Below are 24400 nucleotides of genomic sequence, written 5' to 3'. Positions count from 1 at the left end.
CTCGTCTTTTTGACCTGGCATTACGCATGGACATTTCATTTAAACAATAAACAAACATAGCCTGCATGTCACCTTTTAGTCGTGGCTAGGCTACTTATAATGCTGTTTTGTTAATAAAGGATTCGTTTTATGCGGGATTGCCAGCCTATATAAACAGCATTTGACCTGCCTATTCGACAGTTTTTGTTTTATGTTGACATAGATTTACACTATTATTTATTATAAGGAGAATAACAGCTCGAGCTCTGGGACACATGTGAGTGTTATTTTGGTGTGATGCGTGTGCGAGGTCTAATCCACTGCTGGATAAGGAGCGAGCTCCGGTAGCCTAAGAGCTGTCCTCTCTATTTCTTAATGGCAAGACCCAAGAATGTCTGGTTAGCATGGCTGTGGCTCCTGAACCGGCTACCCAAGGACCGTTATGGCTTTTAGAACAGTCTATTCGGACCCCCTGTCCGGAAGCATTTTCAAGAAATTCGTGGTCATGCTGTGTTCTCTCCTCACCTCCATGTACCTCCTCCACTGCCTCACGGATCACTGTAGCAGCATGCCCACTCCGGTGAAAGCCTCCAGCCAAGTCGTGGGCTTTTTCGCATCGGAACTACAAGACTTGAAGTCGCTGAGGAGGACAAGGCTGTTAAAGAAATGGACCACGGAGTCCAAGGCGCGCTTGAGCTACGAGAGCGCTGACGACACTAAACGGATCTCTGAGGACTCCCGGTTTGACGATACTGATAAGGGACAGGTTTTGTACGAACCGGGACCTCAGGTGGACAGCGATAGCGAGAACCGGGAATTGTCGCGTGATATACAGCTTTCTTTGGGTGACATCGTTTCTTCGAAGAGATTGTCACATCGGTTTAAAGTGAAGACGGGAAGTACTGGTAAACTCAGTCCGCTTGGGGAAGGGAGAAAGGAGCTGCCCCAGGCGCTGATCATCGGGGTGAAGAAAGGAGGGACGCGCGCGATACTCGAGTTCCTCCGCGTACACCCAGACATCAGAGCGGTGGGAGCCGAGCCGCACTTCTTCGACCGTAACTACGAGAAAGGACTGGAGTGGTACAGGTAAATGTAAAAAACAACAACATTAAATATAGGTGGAATAATAATACTTTTTATTATTATTATTATTATGAGTAGTAGTAGTATTATTAGTATTAGTAGTAATATTAAAAAGATTATGTGCAGCCTATGCCTTATGTATACTTTTCCCAAACTAACTGCTGAGTTAAATAGTGTTTGCTGAAAAGTTTACAAAGTTGTGCTTTTAAGCGCAACACCAGTGCCTCTCACTGGCAACACTTATTCACCATTGGAATAATTCAAATGGGCTAGGTTTTATAGCACGCTTCTTTGCTATTACTTTGTTGCATTTTCTATTTGAATTGCCTTTTATTCAAGTTTATAGTCATCTTTTGATTACTATATATATATATATATATATATATATATATATATATATATATATATATATGTGTAAATAAAGATATTTACTTATAAATCATGGACAACCTGGTGCTCTATAGTTCTACTTTATTCAGCTGTACAACCATTGTCAACGTTGTGGGAAAGCTCTAATCACACCAAAATATATCTTATAATTCACTACGGATTCATTCGATATTTTCTGTATCCTAAAATGGACACTGCATAATTATGACCTATAGACTAACGAGATGGTTGTCCTAGCCACTTATATATTGTTTACATGTTCATTTGTAACAGTAGTTTACATGCCTAAGTAGCCAATCTAAGCAATAAGTAAATATTTTATTAATTTATCAAAACTTATCTTGGTGAATTTCGTTAAACGAATCTACTGTCTGCTTAATGCCAGAGCTCTGCTATAATATCACCTTATAAAATGTATCAGAAAAAAAAATCCTAAAGAAATATATGACTATTAACATAAATTAGGACACTTTCCATATGAAATAAAGTAAATACATCCAATGTAAAATGTTTTACCTAATTGCTGTCTTGTAAAGAATATAATATAAAAAATATATATAAAAAAAATACAATAGAACATCTGTTTTTCATAGGCCTATTCAACATCACCAACAGTTGAATTGGGAGCTAAAAGTAAACATTTTCAATTTCAAGGATTATATGGAAAAGGCCCAGATTTAAGTAACAAGCAAAGTACCGCTTCCAAAGTGAGTAGCACTTTATTAAAGTGCTGATGGAGTCGGGTCAATGTCTGACCTGAAATAAATATTCTGAACAAACTCTAGATACACATAATTACACACAGACACTCGCTCCCCCCAATCCCCTCTCTTCTTTAAGATTTACCGTATTTTATCTCACTTCTCTCTCTATGTGTTAAATGGATTTGTGATCGATTTTTATCAGTAGCTTCATGTTCGTGTGTGTGTGTGTGTGTGTGTGTGTGTGTTCTCTCTCCAGGGGATAATGTCTCTCCCCTCTCACTGTGTGTGTGTGTGTAACGGGGCATTGCCGACACTGCAGCTCTGTTAGTAAGAAGGAGTAGGGTTGTGAGAAGGATTAGGGTTATAATGAAGAGTTACCTGAGTGTCTCCAGAGTTAAAAATCACCTTTTGATTGAGTTAACACCAAGCAGCTCACTTTAAAAGCCTGGAGAAACTTCTGCTCTCACCCGGGCCCTTCCCTCAAACTCCCCTTCCAGCCTTCGACCCCCTCTCATACATTAGCACTCCTACCCTCTCCCCACACACAGATACATCCCTCTTTGTGCCTCTCTGAGAGTGAATACTCTATCTTTTGGCCGTCACTCTTTCACACCCTTCTGTTTACCTATTCATTCATTGTGGGAGTGTATATACATGGAGTTTCCATCTTTTACGAGGAGGTGCCAAGATGCTATTGCATGGAATTGGGTCCATGGGCTCCAAGGAGAAACTGAAAAAACTCAACGTCAGGGCTGGTTACGCTTAATGCCTTCCATTAAAATGGGGAACGGGCCCTTATATTGAAATGGCCGGAGCAGAAGAAATAAAGAAGAGCTCCAACAACGTGACTGTCTAGTCAACCTGAGGGAGTGGATCTGCTGTGTGGAGGAACACTCCTGTCAACTCTGTTTCAAGGAGTCTGCGAGAGAGACCCTTTATTCATGGTCTTTGTGTGTGGACGCTTTTGATAGGAAGTACCAAAAAGCTATGGAAATGTTTTCCTTCTCTTTTTTTGTCTTTTGAACTGCTGAATGCAATGGCAACAAAAAAAAATCCACAGATTATATAACAGACAACCATTTGATGAATGTGTGCAAATGAATAAGAAATAAGGAAACAAATGGTCCAGCGCTATAAATTCATCCTACTTGTCAAGACACTTTTAATTCAACCTACTTGTCAAGACACTTTTAATTCATCCTACTTGTCAAGACACTGTTAGTTCATTCTACTTGTCAAGACACTGTTAGTTCATTCTACTTGTCAAGACACTGTTAATCCATGCTACTTGTCAAGACACTGTTAGTTCATTCTACTTGTCAAGACAATGTTAGTTTATGCTACTTGTTAATTCATTCTACTTGTTCAGACATTGTTAATTCCTGAAACTTGTCAAGCCATTGTTAATAAACAGACAACCATTTGATGAATGTGTGCAAATGAATAAGAAATAAGGAAACAAACGGTCCAGCGCTATTAATTCAACCTACTTGTCAAGAAACTGTTAATTCATCCTACTTGTCAAGAAACTGTTAATTCATCCTACTTGTCAAGAAACTGTTAATTCATCCTACTTGTCAAGAAACTGTTAATTCATCCTACTTGTCAAGAAACTGTTAATTCATCCTACTTGTCAAGAACCTGTTAATTCATCCTACTTGTCAAGACACTTTTAATTCATCCTACTTGTCAAGAAACTGTTAATTCATTCCACTTGTCAAGACACAGTAAATTAATTATACTTGTCAAGACAATGTCAATCATGTTACTCGTCAATACACTGTTAATTCAATCTACTTGTCAAGACACTGTTAATTCAATCTACTTGTCAGACACTGTTAATTCATACTACTTGTCAAGACAGAGACAATTAATTACACTTGTCAAGACACTGTTAATTCATGTTACTTATCAAGACATTGTTAATTCATAAGACTTATCAAGACACAGTGAATTAATTATACTTGTCAAGACACTGTTAATTCAATCTACTTGTCAAGACGCTGTTAATTCATACTACTTGTCAAGACAGAGTCAATTAATTACACTTGTCAAGGCACTGTTAATTCATGTTACTTATCAAGACACTGTTAAATAGTTCTACTTGTCAATACACTGTTAGTTCAATCTACTTGTCAAGACACTGTTAATTCAATCTACTTGTCAAGACACTGTTAATTCATACTACTTGTCAAGACAGAGTCAATTAATTACACTTGTCAAGGCACTGTTAATTCATGTTACTTATCAAGACACTGTTAAATAGTTCTACTTGTCAATACACTGTTAGTTCAAGCTACTTGTCAAGGCACTGTTAATTCAGTCTACTTGCCAATACACTATTAATTTATGCTACTTGTCAAGTTGGCCTCCCGGGTGGCGCAGTGGTCTAGGGCACTGCATCGCAGTGCTAGCTGCACCACCAGAGTCTCTGGGTTCGCGCCCAGGCTCGGTCGCAGCCGGCCGCAACCGGGAGGTCCGTGGGGCGACGCACAATTGGCATAGCGTCGTCCGGGTTAGGGAGGGTTTGGCCGGTAGGGATATCCTTGTCTCAGTATGTAAAATGTAATAAAATGTATGCACTCTACTGTAAGTCGCTCTGGATAAGAGCGTCTGCTAAATGACTAAAATGTAAAATGTAAGACACTTATTTCATTCTACTTGTCAAGGCACTGTTAATTCAGTCTACTTGCCAATACACTGTTATTTCATACTACTTGTCAAGACACTATTATTTCATTCTACTTGTCAAGACACTGCTAATTCATTATACTTGTCAAGACACTGTTAAATAATTATACTTGTCAAGGCACTGTTAATTCAGTTTACTTGCCAATACTTGTAATTCAATCTACTTGTACTGACACTGTTAATTCATGCTACTTGTCAAGACACTATTAATTTATGCTACTTGTCAAGACACTGTTATTTCATTCTACTTTTCAAGGCACTGTTAATTCAGTCTACTTGCCAATACTTGTAATTCAATCTACTTGTACTGACACTGTTAATTCATGCTACTTGTCAAGACACTATTAATTTATGCTACTTGTCAAGACACTGTTATTTCATTCTACTTTTCAAGGCACTGTTAATTCAGTCTACTTGCCAATACACTGTTAATTCATTCTACTTGTCAAGACACTGCTAATTCATTATACTTGTCAAGACACTGTTAAATTGGTCTACTTGGCAAGGTACTGTTAATTCAGTTTACTTGCTAATACTTTTAATTCAACCTACTTGTATTGACACTGTTAATTCATTCTACTTGTCAAGACACTATTCAGTTGTGCTACTTGTCAAGACACTGTTATTTAATTATACTTGTCAAGACACTGTTATTTCATCCTACTTGTCAAGACACTGTTATTTCATGCTACTTGTCAAGACACTGTTATTTCATCCTACTTGTCAAGACACTGTTATTTCATCCTACTTGTCAAGACACTGTTATTTCATTATACTTGTCAAGACACTGTTATTTCATCCTACTTGTCAAGACACTGTTATTTAATTATACTTGTCAAGACACTGTTATTTCATCCTACTTGTCAAGACACTGTTATTTCATCCTACTTGTCAAGACACTGTTATTTCATTCTACTTGTCAAGACACTATTACAGTTTTTTACAATCCCTTTGGCACTAATTTCAGAACCTTGTGATCATGTTTCAAAACTTTAGACACAAAACTCAAAACGGTCATCACTTGTAACACAGGCTGTCCAATGTTCAAAACATTGCATTGTGCATTCATATCTTTAAAGAAACGTTGCACTTGCAGAATCATAGGTTCAAATAACTCACTTATCATGAAATACCATAGGAACATTAATTTAGATCACCCACACACAAGATACCGATAGTTTCACTGTCTAGTTGTTCGTTCAATCTTTAAATAATGTAGGTCAAAATATGTGATATATGTTTCATTATGGCACTACACGTAAATACATCACTGTAAAAGGACTAGTAAAGAGAATACTACAGACACAGTGGAATCTTCGAACAAAATATGAAATGTATTGATGAAATACAATAACATCACTTAGGTTTCTTTGAATCAAAGCCAAAATAATATCCTCACAAAAATAAAAAAAATACAGTAAAACATCAACTGCAGTGTTCCTCACCTGGCTTACTGTAATAAGCAAAACAAAGGATTGATTACTGTACTTCTATATTTCCCTCAACCCTGTCTTGTGGATTTGGCCACAGGTTCTCATCCACATCACAATGGATGTTTTCATTAGCCAAACCTCTTGGGAAGAATCTTTGGGCATGGTGAATCCAGGCCTGACACTGGTTTGCCGTGATGTCATTGCATGCGTCATCCATGGCCTGGAGAACGGTGGCTTGTTTGTGTGGGCGCCTATCATATACCTTCCACTTCCATGGGGAGAAAAATTCCTCAATCGGGTTTTAGGAAAGGAGAGTATGGGGGTAAGTACAGGGTGGTAAGTTGTGGATGGGCCTGAAACTATGCTTGCACCATTTGAGCATGCTGGAACCTGACATTATCCCACACAATGACATAGGTCATGCCATCAGCTCTACAGACCTGATTTAGTCCATCAAGGAAGGTTACATTGGAACAGCGAATCATGTGGCTGCCTGCAACTCAATATATAGGGTATATAGAGTAGAGAGCTTTAGTTGTTGTTTGACCAAACATCAGAACGGGCAAGATGCGTAATCTAAGCAACTTTGACCATGGTATGATGGTTGATGCCACACATGGGGATTCCAGCATCTCAGAAACAGCTGCCTTCCTGGGATTTTAACACACTACAGTCTCTAGAGTTTACAGAGAATGGTGCGATAAACAAAACACATTCAGTGAGCGGCAGTTCTGTCGGCAAAAACACCTTGTTAATGAGAGAGGTCAGAGGAGAATGTCTGGACTCATTCAAGATAACAGAAAGGCCACAAATGCTCAAATAACAGCTGTGTAAAACAGTGGTGTGCAGAAGGGCATCTCTTAACGTACAACACCGTGAATAATTCAGGCTGTTGTGGAGGAAAAAGGGGGTCCTACCCAGTACTAGATAGGAGTACCTAATAATGTGGCCGGTGAGTGTACATGTAACAGTTGTAACTTTACGTCGTCCCCTCGCCCCGACACGGGCGCGAACCAGGGACCTTCTGCACACATCAACAACGGTTGCCCACGAAGCATCGTTACCCATCGCTCCACAAAGGCCGCGGCTCTTGCAGAGCAAGGGGCAACACTACTTAAGTCTCAGAGCAAGTGACGTAACTGATTGAAATGCTACTAGCGCGTACCCGCTAACTAGCTAGCCATTTCACATCCGTTACATACAGTAATGTCAAATCTGGAAACATGGTCTGGAAAGTGGTACATGGGACCATAGAAACAGTGTCTGATAAAGAATGATGATGAAATATTACATCCATAGATAATGTAGTCCAATTGGTTCATGTCCCACGGTAATTGGTGTCAATGGATCTCGTTATCCTGAAACTTTCATGATCTAAACATGGAATATTGTTTGTCAGTTTCCATAAAACTATGCATTAAGAGTAATTCAACAGGTACTTATCATTTTGAGCAGTTGTATTAATTGATAGTTAGATCCTTGTAATGAAATGAATAGACAGTCATCTCAGATGTAATGTCTGAATTGTATTTTGAAATGGTAATACTTTGATGTTAAGTTGTGTCATTTTGAACTGGTGATTTTAGTTCAATGAATAAATGATTTTAGCTTTATGTGTAATGTATCCAAGCAATTGGTAAAAGTGTTAGAGTTTAGAAAAATTAGCATTTTGATCATTGCTTGTGAATTTTTTGTCTAGAGTTTGGAAAATGACATCAAGGTTCTGAAATGAGTGCCAAAATGATTGTAAAAAACTGTAATTCACACTACTCGTCAATACACTCTTAATAATCCTACATCGTTTGTGTATTGTTTCACAATTCTAGACCATCTTTCTGTAACTGTTTTTGTTATAGAAAGATGGTCTCGGTGGTAGTGGGAACAAGGCCATGGTTTTCTATAGATAATCACTGTGGCCAATTTGCTGGATTTATGTGATTATTTTCATTACTGTGTGTGTGTGTGTGTGTGTGTGTGTGTGTGTGTGTGTGTGTGTGTGTGTGTGTGTGTGTGTGTGTGTGTGTGTGTGTGTGTGTGTGTGTTCAGTCACAGCAGCAGCAGGTATTGGGTTGATGGGATGAGGGACTTATGAGGGGCTGTGGTAGAGGAACACCTGGGGTAGGCTACAGGGGAGAGATACAGGGTTGGAGATAACAGTGGCTAGTCACATCTAGGAGGAGGGAAACATTTCCAAGCTGAACTATGTGTTCTATAACTAGTGTGCTCTAAGTCATTTGTAGCCAATGACTTCAGTGACTTGGAGTGACCTCGAGAGGCTAGACCCGTGTCACACAGAAAGAGAGAAACAGTGTGTGTGTGTGTGTGTGTGTGTGTGTGTGTGTGTGTGTGTGTGTGTGTGTGTGTGTGTGTGTGTGTGTGTGTGTGTGTGTGTGTGTGTGTGTGTGTGTGTGTGTGTGTGTGTGTGTGTGTGTGGCATCATCAACAACTAGCTGTCTGTATTCATCCTGCTTCCCCAGTGGAAACATAGACAGACGTATTGAAGCCCCCAAGTCCACAAGTAACGTTGTCATTGTTTGTGTAGGAGTTCCCAAGATATATTGTCATTATTTGCATCATATTTAACAGAAAATACATAGTATACTCCACCCCATAGTATACTCCATCCCATACATAGTATACTCCATCCCATAGTATACTCCATCCCATACACAGTATACTCCGTCCCATGGTATACTCCACCCCATACACAGTATACTCCATCCCATACACGGTATACTCCATCCCAGAATATACTCCATCCCATAGTATTCTCCATCCCATACATTGTAAACATCCCACAGTATACTCCATCCCATGCATACTATACTCCAGCATATAGTATACTCCATCACATAGTATAATACATTTCATATATAGTATACTCCATTTCATATATAGTATACTCCATCCCATAGTATACTCCATCCCTTAAACATTATACCCATCCTATAGTTTACTCCATCACATGATATACTCCATCTCATATATAGTATACTCCATTCCATAGTATACTCCATCCCATACATAGTATACTATATCCCATAATATACTCCATCACATGGTATACTCTATCCCATAGTTTACGCCATCAAAAAGTATACTTTATCCTGTTGTATACTCTATCCCGTATTAAACTATATTCCAGTGTATACAACTTCCCATACTTTGTATACTCCATCCCAATCTTAGTAAACTCCATCCATTCCTTAGTATTCTATATCCCATAGTATACTCCATGCCATAGTATACTCTATCCCATATAATTCTCTATTTCATATACAGTGGGGCAAAAAAGTATTTAGTCTGCCACCAATTGTGCAAGTTCCCCCAATTATAAAGACGAGAGGCCTGTAATTTTCATCATAGGTACACTTCAACTATGACAGACAAAATGAGAAAAAAAATCCAGAAAATCACATTGTAGGATTTTTAATGAATTTATTTGCAAATTATGGTGGAAAATAAGTATTTGGTCACCTACAAACAAGCAATATTTCTGGCTCTCACAGACCTGTAACATCTTCTTTAAGAGGCTCTTCTGTCCTCTACTCGTTACCTGTATTAATGGCACCTGTTTGTACTTGTTATCAGTATAAAAGACACCTGTCCACAACCTCAAACAGTCACACTCCAAACTCCACTATGGCCAAGACCAAAGAGCTGTCAAAGGACACCAGAAACAAAATTGTAGACCTGCACCAGGCTGGGAAGACTGAATCTGTAATAGGTAAGCAGCTTGGTTTGAAGAAATCAACTGTGGGAGCAATTATTAGGAAATGGAAGACATACAAGACCACTGATAATCTCCCTCGATCCGGGGCTCCACGCAAGATCTCACCCCGTGGAGTCAAAATGATCACAAGAACGGTGAGCAAAAAGCCCAGAACCACACGTGGGGACCTAGTGAATGACCTGCAGAGAGCTGGGACCAAGTAACAAAGCCTACCATCAGTAACACACTACGCCGCCAGGGACTCAAATCCTGCAGTGCCAGACGTGTCCCCCTGCTTAAGCCAATACATGTCCAGGCCCGTCTGAAGTTTGCTAGAGAGCATTTGGATGACCCAGAAGAAGATTGGGAGAATGTCATATGGTCAGATGAAATCAAAATATAACTTTTTGGTAAAAACTCAACTCGTCGTGTTTGGAGGACAAAGAATGCTGAGTTGCATCCAAAGAACACCATACCTACTGTGAAGCATGGGGGTGGAAACATCATGCTTTGGGGCTGTTTTTCTGCAAAGGGACCAGGACGACTGATCCGTGTAAAGGAAAGAATGAATGGGGCCATGTATCGTGAGATTTTGAGTGAAAACCTTCTTCCATCAGCAAGGGCATTGAAGATGAAACGTGGCTGGGTCTTTCAGCATGACAATGATCCCAAACACACCACCCGGGCAACGAAGGAGTGGCTTCGTAAGAAGCATTTCAAGGTCCTGGAGTGGCCTATCCAGTCTCCAGATCACAACCCCATAGAAAATCTTTGGAGGGAGTTGAAAGTGCGTGTTGCCCAGCAACAGCCCCAAAACATCACTGCTCTAGAGGACATCTGCATGGAGGAATGGGCCAAAATACCAGCAACAGTGTGTGAAAACCTTTTGAAGACTTACAGAAAACTTTCGACCTCCGTCATTGCCAACAAAGGGTATATAACAAAGTATTGAGATAAAGTTTTGTTATTGACCAAATACATATTTTCCACCATAATTTGCAAATAAATTCATTAAAAATCCTACAATGTGATTTTCTGGATTTTTTTTCCTCATTTTGTCTGTCATAGTTGAAGTGTACCTATGATGAAAATTACAGGCCTCTCTCATCTTTTCAAGTGGGAGAACTTGCACAATTGGCGGCTGACTAAATACTTTTTTGCCCCACTGTATATTATTTCTCCACGGCATACTTACTATACTCCATCCATACATAGAGTACTATATCCCATAAAATACTCTCATGTGGTATACTCTATCAAATAGTATACTCTATCCCATAGTATAATCCATCTCATACATTGTGCTCAATCCCATACTTAGTATACTGTATCCCATTGTATACTCTATCCCATAGTATACTCCATCTCATAGTATGCTCCATTCCATAGTTTACTCTATCCCATAGTATACTTCATCTCATACACAGTATACTCCATTTCATACTTAGTATACTCAATCCCATACATAGTATACTATATCCCATAATATACTCCATCACATGGTATACTCTATCCCATAGTATAATCCATCTCAAACAAAGCATACTCCATCCCATACTTAGTATACACCATCCAATACATAGTATACTCAAACCCATATTATACTCTATCCGATAGTATACTATATCCCATAGTATAATCCATTCCATTGTATACTCTCTCATACTTAGTATACTCAATCCCATACAAAGTATACTATATCCAATAATATACTCCATCCCACATGTAGTATACACCATCCCATAAATTGTATTCTCCATCCCATAGTATTGTCTTTCCCATAGTATACTCCATTCCATAGTATACTATATCACATAGTATACTCTATCTCATATTCTACTATATCCAATAGTATACTCAATCTCATGCATAGTATACTCCATCACATTCTTAGTGTACTCCATCCCATAAATAATATACTATATCTCATAAAATACTCCATCACATGGTATACTCTATAAAAATAGTATACTCTATCCCATAGTATACTCCATCCAATACTTAGTATACTCCATCCCATACATAGTAAACTATATCCCATAATATACTCCATCACATAGTATACTCTATCCCATATTATACTCCATCACATAGTATACTCCATCACATAGTATACTCTTTCCCATAATATACTCCTTCACATAGTACACTCTATCAAAAAAGTATTCTCCATCCCAAGGTACACTATATCCAATAGTAGAATCTACCACATACTATACGCTATCCGTAGTATACTCCATCAGCCAGTATACTCTATCACAAACTGCACTATATCACATAGTTTACTCTTTCCCATAGTTTACTCTATCACATTGTATACTCTATCCCATATTTAATCTATCCCATATTATATTCCATCAAAAATTATTCTATATCCCGTATTATACTCTATCCCATAGTATACGCTATCTTCTAAATAGTATACTCCAGCCCATACTAAGTATACTCCATCCTATACATAGTATACTCCATCATATGGTATACTCTTTCCCATAGTATACTCTGTCTCATAGTATTCTCAATTCCATAGTATACTCTATCCCACATTATTGTCCATCTAATACATAGTATACTTCATCTCATACTTGGCATCCTCCATCCGATAGTATACTCCATTCCATAGTATACTATATCCCATAGTATACTCTATCACATAGTATACTCCATTCCATAGTATAGTATATCCCATAGTATACTCCATTCCATAGTATAATCCATTCCACACTATACTCTATCCCATAGTATACTATATCCCATGGTAAACACCATCTCATACATAGTGTACTCCATCCCATACTTAGTATACTCTTTCCCAATAATAGTACACTATATCCCATAATATACTCCATCACATGGTATACTCTATCAAATAGTATACTCCATCCCATAGTATACTCCATCCCATAGTGTACTCCATCCCATAGTATACTCCACCCCGTAGTGTACTCCATCACATAGTATACTATATCACATTGTACACTCCGTCCCATACATATCAAACTCCATCCCATACATATTATACTACATCCCATACATAGTACACTCCATCCCATGTTATACTCCATCCCATATTATACTCCATCTCATACATAGAATACTCCGTTACATAGTATGCTCCATTAACATTTACGTCATTTAGCAGACGCTCTTATCCAGAGCGACTTACAAATTGGAAAGTTCATACATATTCATCCTGGTCCCCCCGTGGGGAATGAACCCACAACCCTGGCGTTGCAAGCGCCATGCTCTACCAACTGAGCCACACGGGACCATTAACACATTGTATACTCCATCCCATAGTATGCTGAGTATGGGATGTAGTGTATTATGTATGGGATGGAGTATACAATGTATGGGATGGAGTATACCATGGGGTAGAGTATACTATTAAGGTTTTGGAGTATATTATGTATATGATGTAGTGTACTATTTACAGTATGTAGTATACTATTTGTGGGATGAAATAAACTATGTGTGTGATGGAGTATAGTATGTATGGGAAGGAGTATACAACGTATGGGATGGAGTATACCTAGGGATGGAGTATACTATGTACGGGATAGAGTATACCATGGGGATATATTAAAGTAGTATACTCCATCCTATAAATAGTGTTCTCCATCCAATACTTAGTATACGCCATCCAATATATAGTGTGCTTCATCACATACATATTATAGTCCATCCCATAGTGTTCTCCATTCCATATATAATATACTCCATCCCATAGTACACGTCATCCCATACATTGTATTTTCCATCCCGAAATATGCTCTATTTAATACATAGTATACTCCAGCCCTTACTTAGTTTACTCCATCCCATATGTAGTATGCTCCATCCCATAGCATACTTCATCACATACATTGTATACTCCAACTCATACATAGTGTTCTCCATCCCATAGTTTACTCCATCCCACAGTATGCTACATCCAATAGTTTACTTCATCCCATAGAATAATCCATCCCATTTTATACTCCATCACATACATAGTATACTTCATCCGATAGAATACTCCATCACATATATAGTTTACTCCACCACATACATGGTATACTCCACCTCAAACTTAGTGTACTCCATCCCATAGTCCACTTCATCCCATACATTGTATACTCCATCCCGCAATATACTATATTTAATACATTAAATACTCCAGCCCTTACTTAGTATACTCCATCCCATATGTAGTATGCTCCATTCCATAGAATACTCCATCACATACATAGTATACTCCAACTCATACATAGTGTTCTACATCCAATAGTTTACTTCATCCCATAGAATAAGCCATCCCATTGTATACTCTGTCCCATATATAGTATACTCCATCCCATAGTATACTCCATCACATACATAGTATACTCCATCCCATAGTATACTCCATCACATACATAGCATACTCCAACTCAAACTTAGTGTACTCTGTCCTATCGTATACCCCATCCCATGGTTTAATCCATCCCATAGTATTCTCCATTCAATATTATACTCCATCACAAATTATACTCCATGCCATAGTATACTATATCCCATGAATAGTTTACTCTATCCCATATTGCACTCCATCCCATACATGAACTCAGCAAAAAATGAAATGTCCCTTTTTCAAGATAGCTCGAAAAAATCCAAATAACTTCACAGATCTTCATTTTAAAGGGTATAAACACTGTTTCCCATGCTTGTTCAATGAACCATAAACAATTAATGAACATGCACCTGTGGAACGGTCGTTAAGACACTAACAGTTTACTGACGGTAGGCAATTAAGGTCACATTTATGAAAACTTAGGACACTAAAGAGGCCTTTCTTCTGACTGAAAAACATCAAAAGAAAGATGCCCAGGGTCCATGCTCATCTGTGTGAACGTGTCTTAGGCATGCTGCAAGAAGGCATGAGGACTGTAGATGTGGCCAAGGCAATAAATTGCAAAGTCTGTACTGTGAGACGTCTAAGACAGCGCTACAGGGAGAAAGGACAGACAGCTGATCGTCCTCGCAGTGGCAGACCACGTGCAACAACACCTGCACAGAATCGGTACATCCGAACATCACACCTGCGGGACAGGTACAGGATGGCAACAACAACTGCCGAGTTACACCAGGAACGCACAATCCCTCCATCAGTGCTCAGACTGTCCGCAATAGGCTGAGAGAGGCTGGACTGAGGACTTGTAAGGCCTGTTGTAAGGCAGGTCCTCACCAGACATCACCGGCAATAACGTTGCCTTTGGTCACAAACCCACCGTCGCTAGACCAGACACACCAGACAGGACTTTGCAAAAAGTGCTCTTCACCGACGAGTCGCGGTTTTGTCTCACCGGGTGTGATGGTCGGATTCGCGTTTATCGTCGAAGGAATGAGCGTTACACCGAGGCTTGTACTCTGGAGCGGAATCGATTTGGAGATGAAGGGTTCGTCATGGTCTGGGGCGGTGTGTCACAGCATCATCGGACTGAGCTTGTTGACATTGCAGGCAATCTCAACGCTGTGCGTTACAGGGAAGACATCCTCCTTCCTCATGTGGTACCCTTCCTGCAGGCTCATCATTTCTTTTTTTGTTTAGTTTAGTATACTCCATCCAATATTTTACTCCATCCCAGAGTGTTCTCCATCCAATACACAGTATACTCCATCCCATAGTATACTCCATCCAATATTTTACTCCATCCCAGAGTGTTCTCGATCCAATACATAGCATACTCCATCCCATAATATACATCCCATAGTATACTCCATCCCATACATAGCATATTACATCCCATGCATAGTATACTTCCAGAAACCCATGTTTTTGTCTTTCCAAGTTTTATTAGTATTATTTTGGATTCAGTTGTTTGGATGAAAAGTTTGTTGTACCAAAAACAAGAAATTTATTTTTTGTAGTGCTACTCTGTTCTTCTGGCTGGCCCTGTCTCTGTAGTGGCCTGTGGTGAGAGGCCGTCAGATGTGGAGGTAGATGGAGCGAGTATCAAAGTATGTAATGCTGGTTTGGACTCCAAATGCCAGGCATACATTACAAGATCCAGATGTAAATATGTGGAATATTACTTTGTCTCCTCCCATGTATGAATTTTTTAAACATACATTTTTATAACTCTTTTGTGATTATCATACTTTCCTAGATCAGTCTAGTCATCAAGCCAAATAGCTTCACTGATGCTGTTCCATGTATGAAAAGTTGCACCAAGGAAATACATTTACTCAGTCGTCAGAGCTGTTGGTGAAAAGTGGTTTAAATTCCCAGCATTTTCTTTGAGCTCATATTTTGTCAAGGTTAGGTGTCAATTAAGTGGGTGGCAGAGTTGATAGTGTAGCCTTGTTTGTTGCTGTCAGACATCTCACTCGTCATTGGGCCTGTGAAGAGGTGGAATAGATTTGCGTACACTAGTCAGGCAGAAACCTGTTTGTCCCTTTCTGAACTTTAGATCACTTCAGTTAAACAGCTGTTGTTCTTGTTTTATAGGGTATGAGTTACAGTTCTTAGCATTATCTGTGCTAGGACTCAGATTACAAAATTAACAATTTGGTTTAGGCCTACAAACGTACAAGACCTGCAACTCTAAGCTGACTGTTTGAAATGTTATAGAGCTGAAGCAGTTTACTGAAGCAATATCCCAACATTAGACCTCTCTAGTCTTCGCTTACAAGTCTGCAACACTGTTCCACTGTAAGGCAATATGTGTAACTCCTAAATAGAACTATAGTGATTTACCGGTTCCCTTTCAGTCAATCAATCAATCAATCAATCACTCAATCAAATGTATTTGTAAAGCCCTTTTTACATCAGCAGATGTCACGAAGTGCTATACAGAAACCCAGCCTAAAACCCCAAACAGCAAGCAATGCAAATCTAGAAGCACGGTGGCTAGGAAAAACTCCCTAGCAAGGCAGGAACATAGGAAGAAACCTAGAGAGTAACTATGCTCTGAGGGGTGACCAGTCCTCTTCTGGCGGTGCCGGGTAGAGATTATAAGAGTACCTGGCCATTAAGGACATATCATTCTTCAAGATGTTCAAACGTTCATAGATGACCAGCAGGGTCAAATATTAATCACAGTGGTAGTGTAGAGATTGTCCATAGTCCATAGAGAGTGTCCATAGTCCATAGAGAGTGTCCATAGTCCATAGAGAGTGTCCATAGTCCATAGAGAGTGTCCATAGTCCATAGAGAGTGCCCATAGTCCACACTCTCACAGTGTAGAGAGTACAACAGGTCAGCACCTCAGGAGTAAATGTCTGTTGGCTTTTCATAGTTGAGTGTTCAGAGGTAGAGACAGCATGTGTGGTAGAGAGAGAGAGAGATGGAGGGGGACAGAGAGAGAGGGAGCGGGAGAGGGAGAGAGAAGGTTGAAAACATCAGGTCCGGGACATGGTAGCACATACATTGAACAGGTCAGGGTTCCATAGCCACAGGCAAAACAGCAGAAACTGGATCAGCAGCATGACCAGGTGGTCTGGGGACGGGGACAGCCAGGAGTCATCTGGCCAGGTAGTCCTGAGGCATGGTCCCAGGGCCTCCAGGGGGAGGAGGGGGAAGAGAGAGAGAGAGAGATGGGAGAACTAGAGGGAGCACACTTACGTTCACACAGGACACTAGATAAGGCAGGAGAATTTCACCAGATAGGACAGACTGACCTTATCCCACTACACACAGACTAAGTGTATGCTGAGATGGGGGGCGACACTGTGGCCCTGTCCGACAATACCACCAGACAGGGCCTTCCAGGCAGGGTATAACCCCACCCACTTTGCCAAAGCACAGCACCCACACCACTAAATGGATATAAGCAGACCAACAATTTACTACTCTGAGACAAGGCTGAGTATAGACCATGGAGTTCTCCTCCATCGCACGAGACCGAAGGGTGCTAAACCGGACAGGAAGATCATGTCAGTGACTCAACCCACTCAAGTTGAGTATAGCGAAGAAACCTGGCACCACATGATGCATCCATCCTAGGGAAGGCATGGAAGAGCACTAGTAAGCCAATGACTCAGCCTCCGTAATAAGGTCAGAGGCAGAGAATCCCAGTGGAGAGAGGAGAGCCGGCAAGGCAGAGACAGCAAGGGCAGTTTGTCACTCCAGGGCCTTGACATTCACCTACGCAGCCCTGGGCCAGACTGCACTCAATCATAGGACCTACTCATCATGACACAAGGCGAGACCCAAATGCAGACACAGGAGGCAGATGTTTGGAGTTTAAGATGTTTAATAAATCCAAAGGGAATAGGCAAGTGAATGGTCGTGGACAGGCAAAAGGTCATAAACAGATCAGAGTCCAGGAGCTACAGAGTGGCAGGCAGGCTCGAGGTCAGGGCAAACAGAATGGTCAGACAGGCGGGTACAGAGTCCAGAAACAGGCAAGGGTCAAAACCGGGAGGACTAGAAAAAGGAGAAAAGGCAAAGAAGGAAAACGGGAAAAAACGCTGGTAGGCTTAGACATACTAGACGAACTGGCACAGAGAGACAGGCAACACAGGGATAAATACACCTGGAGAGGGTGGAAACAATAACGAGGACAGGTGAAACAGATCAGGGTGTGACACTACTGAAGAGATGAGTCTTCAGTAAAGACTTAAAACCTCTTCTGGCTGCAGGGTGAATATTGAAAAAACTGGAAAATATGCGCACATTTTCAAACGGCCTCTTAAGAAATTTTTGATCTTACAATATGCATATATTTACTGCTATTGGATAGAAAACAGTCTATAGTTTCTAAAAACGTTTGAATTATTTCTCTAAGTTGAACAGAACTATTTTTACAGCCCATTTCCTATCCAGAATTGAGATTTCCAAATGCGATGTCTCTCTTTAAGACCTTGTCTATAAAAGGTCATGTCACTTAGGACCGTAGAAACACGTCACACGCCTTCATCTGGGTGTAATGCGGAAGTGAGAGAAAAAAGCAGTTGAATATCTCTTCCAGGGGCTGAACACAACATCTTGTAGTGAGACCTGCGCATTTTAATTTTTTTTCTGGGCGCGAGGTAGAACCTGGACTCGGCTCCTGGAACACACTCGTTAAAGGTGAATATGACCTCTGGCTGCGATATTATTTGATACATGTCACAAAATCATCCTAAAGTATGTTTTTTCAATATACTTTAATTATATTATTGCAATTTATTCTGGACTTTAGACGTGATGCTTTGGAAGAATTTTTTGAAGAAAGAGAGATTAGCGCCGCACGGCCATTGTGCTTGCTAACCCAAGAGGGAAATAGTTCGTTCTGGAACCCAACTAAAGACTGTACTGGACAATGAACCCCTTTACAACATTCTGATGGAATATCAACAAAGATAAGGACCCAATTTGGGATGCTTTTTCATATATCTGTCGAACTGTGCTATGCTAGCGTTTGACTAGAATTTACATTTACATTTAAGTCATTTAGCAGACGCTCTTATCCAGAGCGACTTACAAATTGGTGCGTTCACCTTATGACATCCAGTGGAACAGCCACTTTACAAACAGTGCATCTAAATCTTTTAAGGGGGGGGGTCAGAAGGATTACTTTATCCTATCCTAGGTATTCCTTAAAGAGGTGGGGTTTCAGGTGTCTCCGGAAGGTGGTGATTGACTCCGCTGTCCTGGCGTCGTGAGGGAGTTTGTTCCACCATTGGGGGGCCAGAGCAGCGAACAGTTTTGACTGGGCTGAGCGGGAACTGTACTTCCTCAGTGGTAGGGAGGCGAGCAGGCCAGAGGTGGATGAACGCAGTGCCCTTGTTTGGGTGTAGGGCCTGATCAGAGCCTGGAGGTACTGAAGTGCCGTTCCCCTCACAGCTCCGTAGGCAAGCACCATGGTCTTGTAGCGGATGCGAGCTTCAACTGGAAGCCAGTGGAGAGAGCGGAGGAGCGGGGTGACGTGAGAGAACTTGGGAAGGTTGAACACCAGACGGGCTGCGGCGTTCTGGATGAGTTGTAGGGGTTTAATGGCACAGGCAGGGAGCCCAGCCAACAGCGAGTTGCAGTAATCCAGACGGGAGATGACAAGTGCCTGGATTAGGACCTGCGCCGCTTCCTGTGTGAGGCAGGGTCGTACTCTGCGGATGTTGTAGAGCATGAACCTACAGGAACGGGCCACCGCCTTGATGTTAGTTGAGAATGACAGGGTGTTGTCCAGGATCACGCCAAGGTTCTTAGCGCTCTGGGAGGAGGACACAATGGAGTTGTCAACCGTGATGGCGAGATCATGGAACGGGCAGTCCTTCCCCGGGAGGAAGAGCAGCTCCGTCTTGCCGAGGTTCAGCTTGAGGTGGTGATCCGTCATCCACACTAATATGTCTGCCAGACATGCAGAGATGCGATTCGCCACCTGGTCATCAGAAGGGGGAAAGGAGAAGATTAATTGTGTGTCGTCTGCATAGCAATGATAGGAGAGACCATGTGAGGTTATGACAGAGCCAAGTGACTTGGTGTATAGCGAGAATAGGAGAGGGCCTAGAACAGAGCCCTGGGGGACACCAGTGGTGAGAGCGCGTGGTGAGGAGACAGATTCTCGCCACGCCACCTGGTAGGAGCGACCTGTCAGGTAGGACGCAATCCAAGCGTGGGCCGCGCCGGAGATGCCCAACTCGGAGAGGGTGGAGAGGAGGATCTGATGGTTCACAGTGTCGAAGGCAGCCGATAGGTCTAGAAGGATGAGAGCAGAGGAGAGAGAGTTAGCTTTAGCATTGCGGAGCGCCTCCGTGATACAGAGAAGAGCAGTCTCAGTTGAATGACTAGTCTTGAAACCTGACTGATTTGGATCAAGAAGGTCATTCTGAGAGAGATAGCAGGAGAGCTGGCCAAGGACGGCACGTTCAAGAGTTTTGGAGAGAAAAGAAAGAAGGGATACTGGTCTGTAGTTGTTGACATCGGAGGGATCGAGTGTAGGTTTTTTCAGAAGGGGTGCAACTCTCGCTCTCTTGAAGACGGGAGGGACGTAGCCAGCGGTCAGGGATGAGTTGATGAGCGAGGTGAGGTAAGGGAGAAGGTCTCCGGAAATGGTCTGGAGAAGAGAGGAGGGGATAGGGTCAAGCGGGCAGGTTGTTGGGCGGCCGGCCGTCACAAGACGCGAGATTTCATCTGGAGAGAGAGGGGAGAAAGAGGTCAGAGCACAGGGTAGGGCAGTGTGAGCAGAACCAGCGATGTCGTTTGACTTAGCAAACGGGGATCGGATGTCGTCGACCTTCTTTTCAAAATGATTGACGAAGTCATCTGCAGAGAGGGAGGAGGGGGGGGGAGGGGGAGGAGGATTCAGGAGGGAGGAGAAGGTGGCAAAGAGCTTCCTAGGGTTAGAGGCAGATACTTGGAATTTAGAGTGGTAGAAAGTGGCTTTAGCAGCAGAGACAGAAGAGGAAAATGTAGAGAGGAGGGAGTGAAAGGATGCCAGGTCCGCAGGGAGGCGAGTTTTCCTCCATTTCCGCTCGGCTGCCCGGAGCCCTGTTCTGTGAGCTCGCAATGAGTCGTCGAGCCACGGAGCGGGAGGGGAGGACCGAGCCGGCCTGGAGGATAGGGGACATAGAGAGTCAAAGGATGCAGAAAGGGAGGAGAGGAGGGTTGAGGAGGCAGAATCAGGAGATAGGTTGGAGAAGGTTTGAGCAGAGGGGAGAGATGATAGGATGGAAGAGGAGAGAGTAGCGGGGGAGAGAGAGCGAAGGTTGGGACGGCGCGATACCATCCGAGTAGGGGCAGTGTGGGAAGTGTTGGATGAGAGCGAGAGGGAAAAGGATACAAGGTAGTGGTCGGAGACTTGGAGGGGAGTTGCAATGTGGTTAGTGGAAGAACAGCATCTAGTAAAGATGAGGTCAAGCGTATTGCCTGCCTTGTGAGTAGGGGGGGAAGGTGAGAGGGTGAGGTCAAAAGAGGAGAGGAGTGGAAAAAAGGAGGCAGAGAGGAATGAGTCAAAGGTAGACGTGGGGAGGTTAAAGTCGCCCAGAACTGTGAGAGGTGAACCGTCCTCAGGAAAGGAGCTTATCAAGGCATCAAGCTCATTGATGAATCAATGCTGCCGTATGCTAGCTAATGTTGTAAGCTAATATAACGATATATTGTGTTTTCGCTGTAAAACACTTCAAAAATCGGAAATATTGGCTCTATTCACACGATCTTTGTCTTTCATTAGCTATCCACCATATGTTTTTCTGAAATGTTTTATGAGGTGTAATTAGTAGTTGACGTTGGTGTCTGTATTTTCTCTGGCTACTCCCGTGCGATTTCAGACTGTAGCTATGATGTAGCTATGATGGGAGCAGTAATGTAAAACTGATTTATAGCTAAAATATGCACATTTTATGAACAAAACATAGATTTATTGTGTAACATGTTATAGGACTGTCATCTGAGGTAGTTTTTTCTAGGTTGTTTAGGTTGGTTCTAGGTTAGTTAGGTTGGCTTGTGCATGCTACTTGAATCATACTTGTGCTGCTGCTACATGTCTGTCCACTTTTTTATTTGGTGGTGAGCTAACATAAATATATGTGGTGTTTTCTCTGTAAAACATTTAAAAAATCGGACATGTTGGCTGGATTGACAAGATGTTTATCTTTCAAATGCTGTATTGGACTTGTTAATAATGTGTGAAAGTTAAATATTTAAAAAAAAATGATTTTGAATTTCGCGCCCTGCAATAGAGCTGGATGTTGTCATAAGTGTACCGATATCGGGACAGCCCGCCTAACAGTTTAATGGTCGAGACAGAGTCTCCATCTCTCACATTGAATAGGTAGACCATTCCATAAAAAATGTTGCTCTACAGGAGGAAGCCCTGCCTCCAGCTGTTTGCTTAGAAATTCTAAGGACAATAAGGAGGCCTGCGTCTTGTGACCGTAGCACATGTGTAGGTATGTACGGCAGGACCGAATCAGAGAGATAAGAGTAGAAGACAGTCCATGTATTGCTTTGTAGGTTAGCAGGTAACCTTGAGATCATCCCCAGCCTTAACAGGAAGCCAGTGCAGAGCAGCTAGCACTGGAGTAATATGATCAAACGTTTTGGTTCTACTCAAGATTCTAGCAGCTGTATTCAGCTATAACTTAAGTTTATTTAGCGTAGACCATTGCAGTAGTATAATCTAAAAGTGGCAAGCATGGATTAGATTTTCTGCATAATGTTTTGACAAAAATATTCAAACTTTTGCAATGTTACGAAGAAGGAAAAAAGCTGCCCTTGAAATATTCTTGATTCGTTCATTTACATTTTACATGTTAGTCATTTAGCAGACACTCTTATCCAGAGCGACTTACAGTAGAGTGCATACATTTTATTACATTTTACATACTGAGACAAGGATATCCCTACCGGCCAAACCCTCCCTAACCCGGACGACGCTATGCCAATTGTGCGTCGCACCACGGACCTCCCGGTTGTGGCCGGCTGCGACAGAGCCTGGGCGCGATCCCAGCCCAGCCTGGGCACGAACCCAGAGACTCTGGTGGCGCAGCTAGCACTGCGATGCAGTGCCCTAGACCACTGCGCCACCCGGGAGACAGTTCATCAAAAGAGAGATCAGGGACCAGAGTAACGGTGCAACACAGTTTTATTTGAGACGACTGTATAAGCTACAAGATTAATTGTCAGATCAAACAGCAGATCCCTTTGTTTTTTGGGACCTAGAACTAGCATCTCCGTTTTGTCCGAGTTTAAAATTAGAACCTTGCCACCATCCACTTCCTTATGTCTGAAACACAGGCTTCCAGTGTAGGCAATTTTGGAGCTTCACCATGTTTCATCAACATTTCTGTCAACTTCGGTACAACATACTATGGGAAGTCACACTCTCGGTTGAAGGCCCTGTTGAAGGCCCTACAATCATGCCTGATTGGAAGCCCAGCTTTCCACAGGTGATAAGAGTGAGGCTCGGATTCATTTCTTCAATTATTCTGCTCTTAACCTCGTTGTGAACAGGAAAAAAATCTAGCTACTAAAACAAACAACTGGAACACGAGACTGTCTTATGTTGTTTCAACTAAAGTGGTTGAGTGTGCTCACTCCTTGGATGTTGTGTGCTGAAGTTTGTATAATTCTCATAAGTTTCCTAATCATGAAGAAATAGTTTTCTTTGGAATTGCTTGGCCTGGCTATATCGGAAAGTAAGATGGCTATAATGCGACCAAAACGACGAAGGGTAACAAGCCGGGTTCGGGTTCGTGACCATGCCACAATGATAGTCATGTTGTTGTCTTGTATGTCTCGGAGGTGGGGCCCTCTTCCCCAGGAGTGGAGACTTCACCCCTGGGTGTTTGTCCAGATATGGGAGAGGTGCGACAGGGCCGACGCAGATATTTCCGCAACACAAGAAAATGCAGAACATCGTCTATTTTTCTCGAATGAGGGACCAGAGTTCCCCGTTGGGAATGGACGCTCTGATGCACCAGTGTACTCAAACCTTCCTTTATGTGTTTCTGCCAGTGATTCTGAT

General features: G+C 41.7%; 1 protein-coding gene across 1 annotated transcript in view; it reads left to right on the top strand.

Moving 5' to 3' along the window:
• Nucleotides 1-268: 268 nt before the first annotated feature.
• The window catches only part of LOC129863648 (heparan sulfate glucosamine 3-O-sulfotransferase 3A1-like), a 98090-nt gene continuing 73958 nt past the window's right edge, over nucleotides 269-24400 (top strand). Inside the window, exon 1 of the mRNA XM_055935776.1 lies at nucleotides 269-1065. Within this exon, the coding sequence (XP_055791751.1) occupies nucleotides 422-1065 (644 nt within the window). The 5' untranslated portion in view covers nucleotides 269-421. The remainder of the gene's footprint in view (nucleotides 1066-24400) is intronic.

The sequence above is a fragment of the Salvelinus fontinalis genome, chromosome 1 (assembly GCF_029448725.1).
Source record: "Salvelinus fontinalis isolate EN_2023a chromosome 1, ASM2944872v1, whole genome shotgun sequence".
Lineage (NCBI taxonomy): Eukaryota > Metazoa > Chordata > Actinopteri > Salmoniformes > Salmonidae > Salvelinus > Salvelinus fontinalis.
Note: the sequence above shows the minus strand (reverse complement) of the source record. Positions and strands in the feature narration are given on the sequence as shown.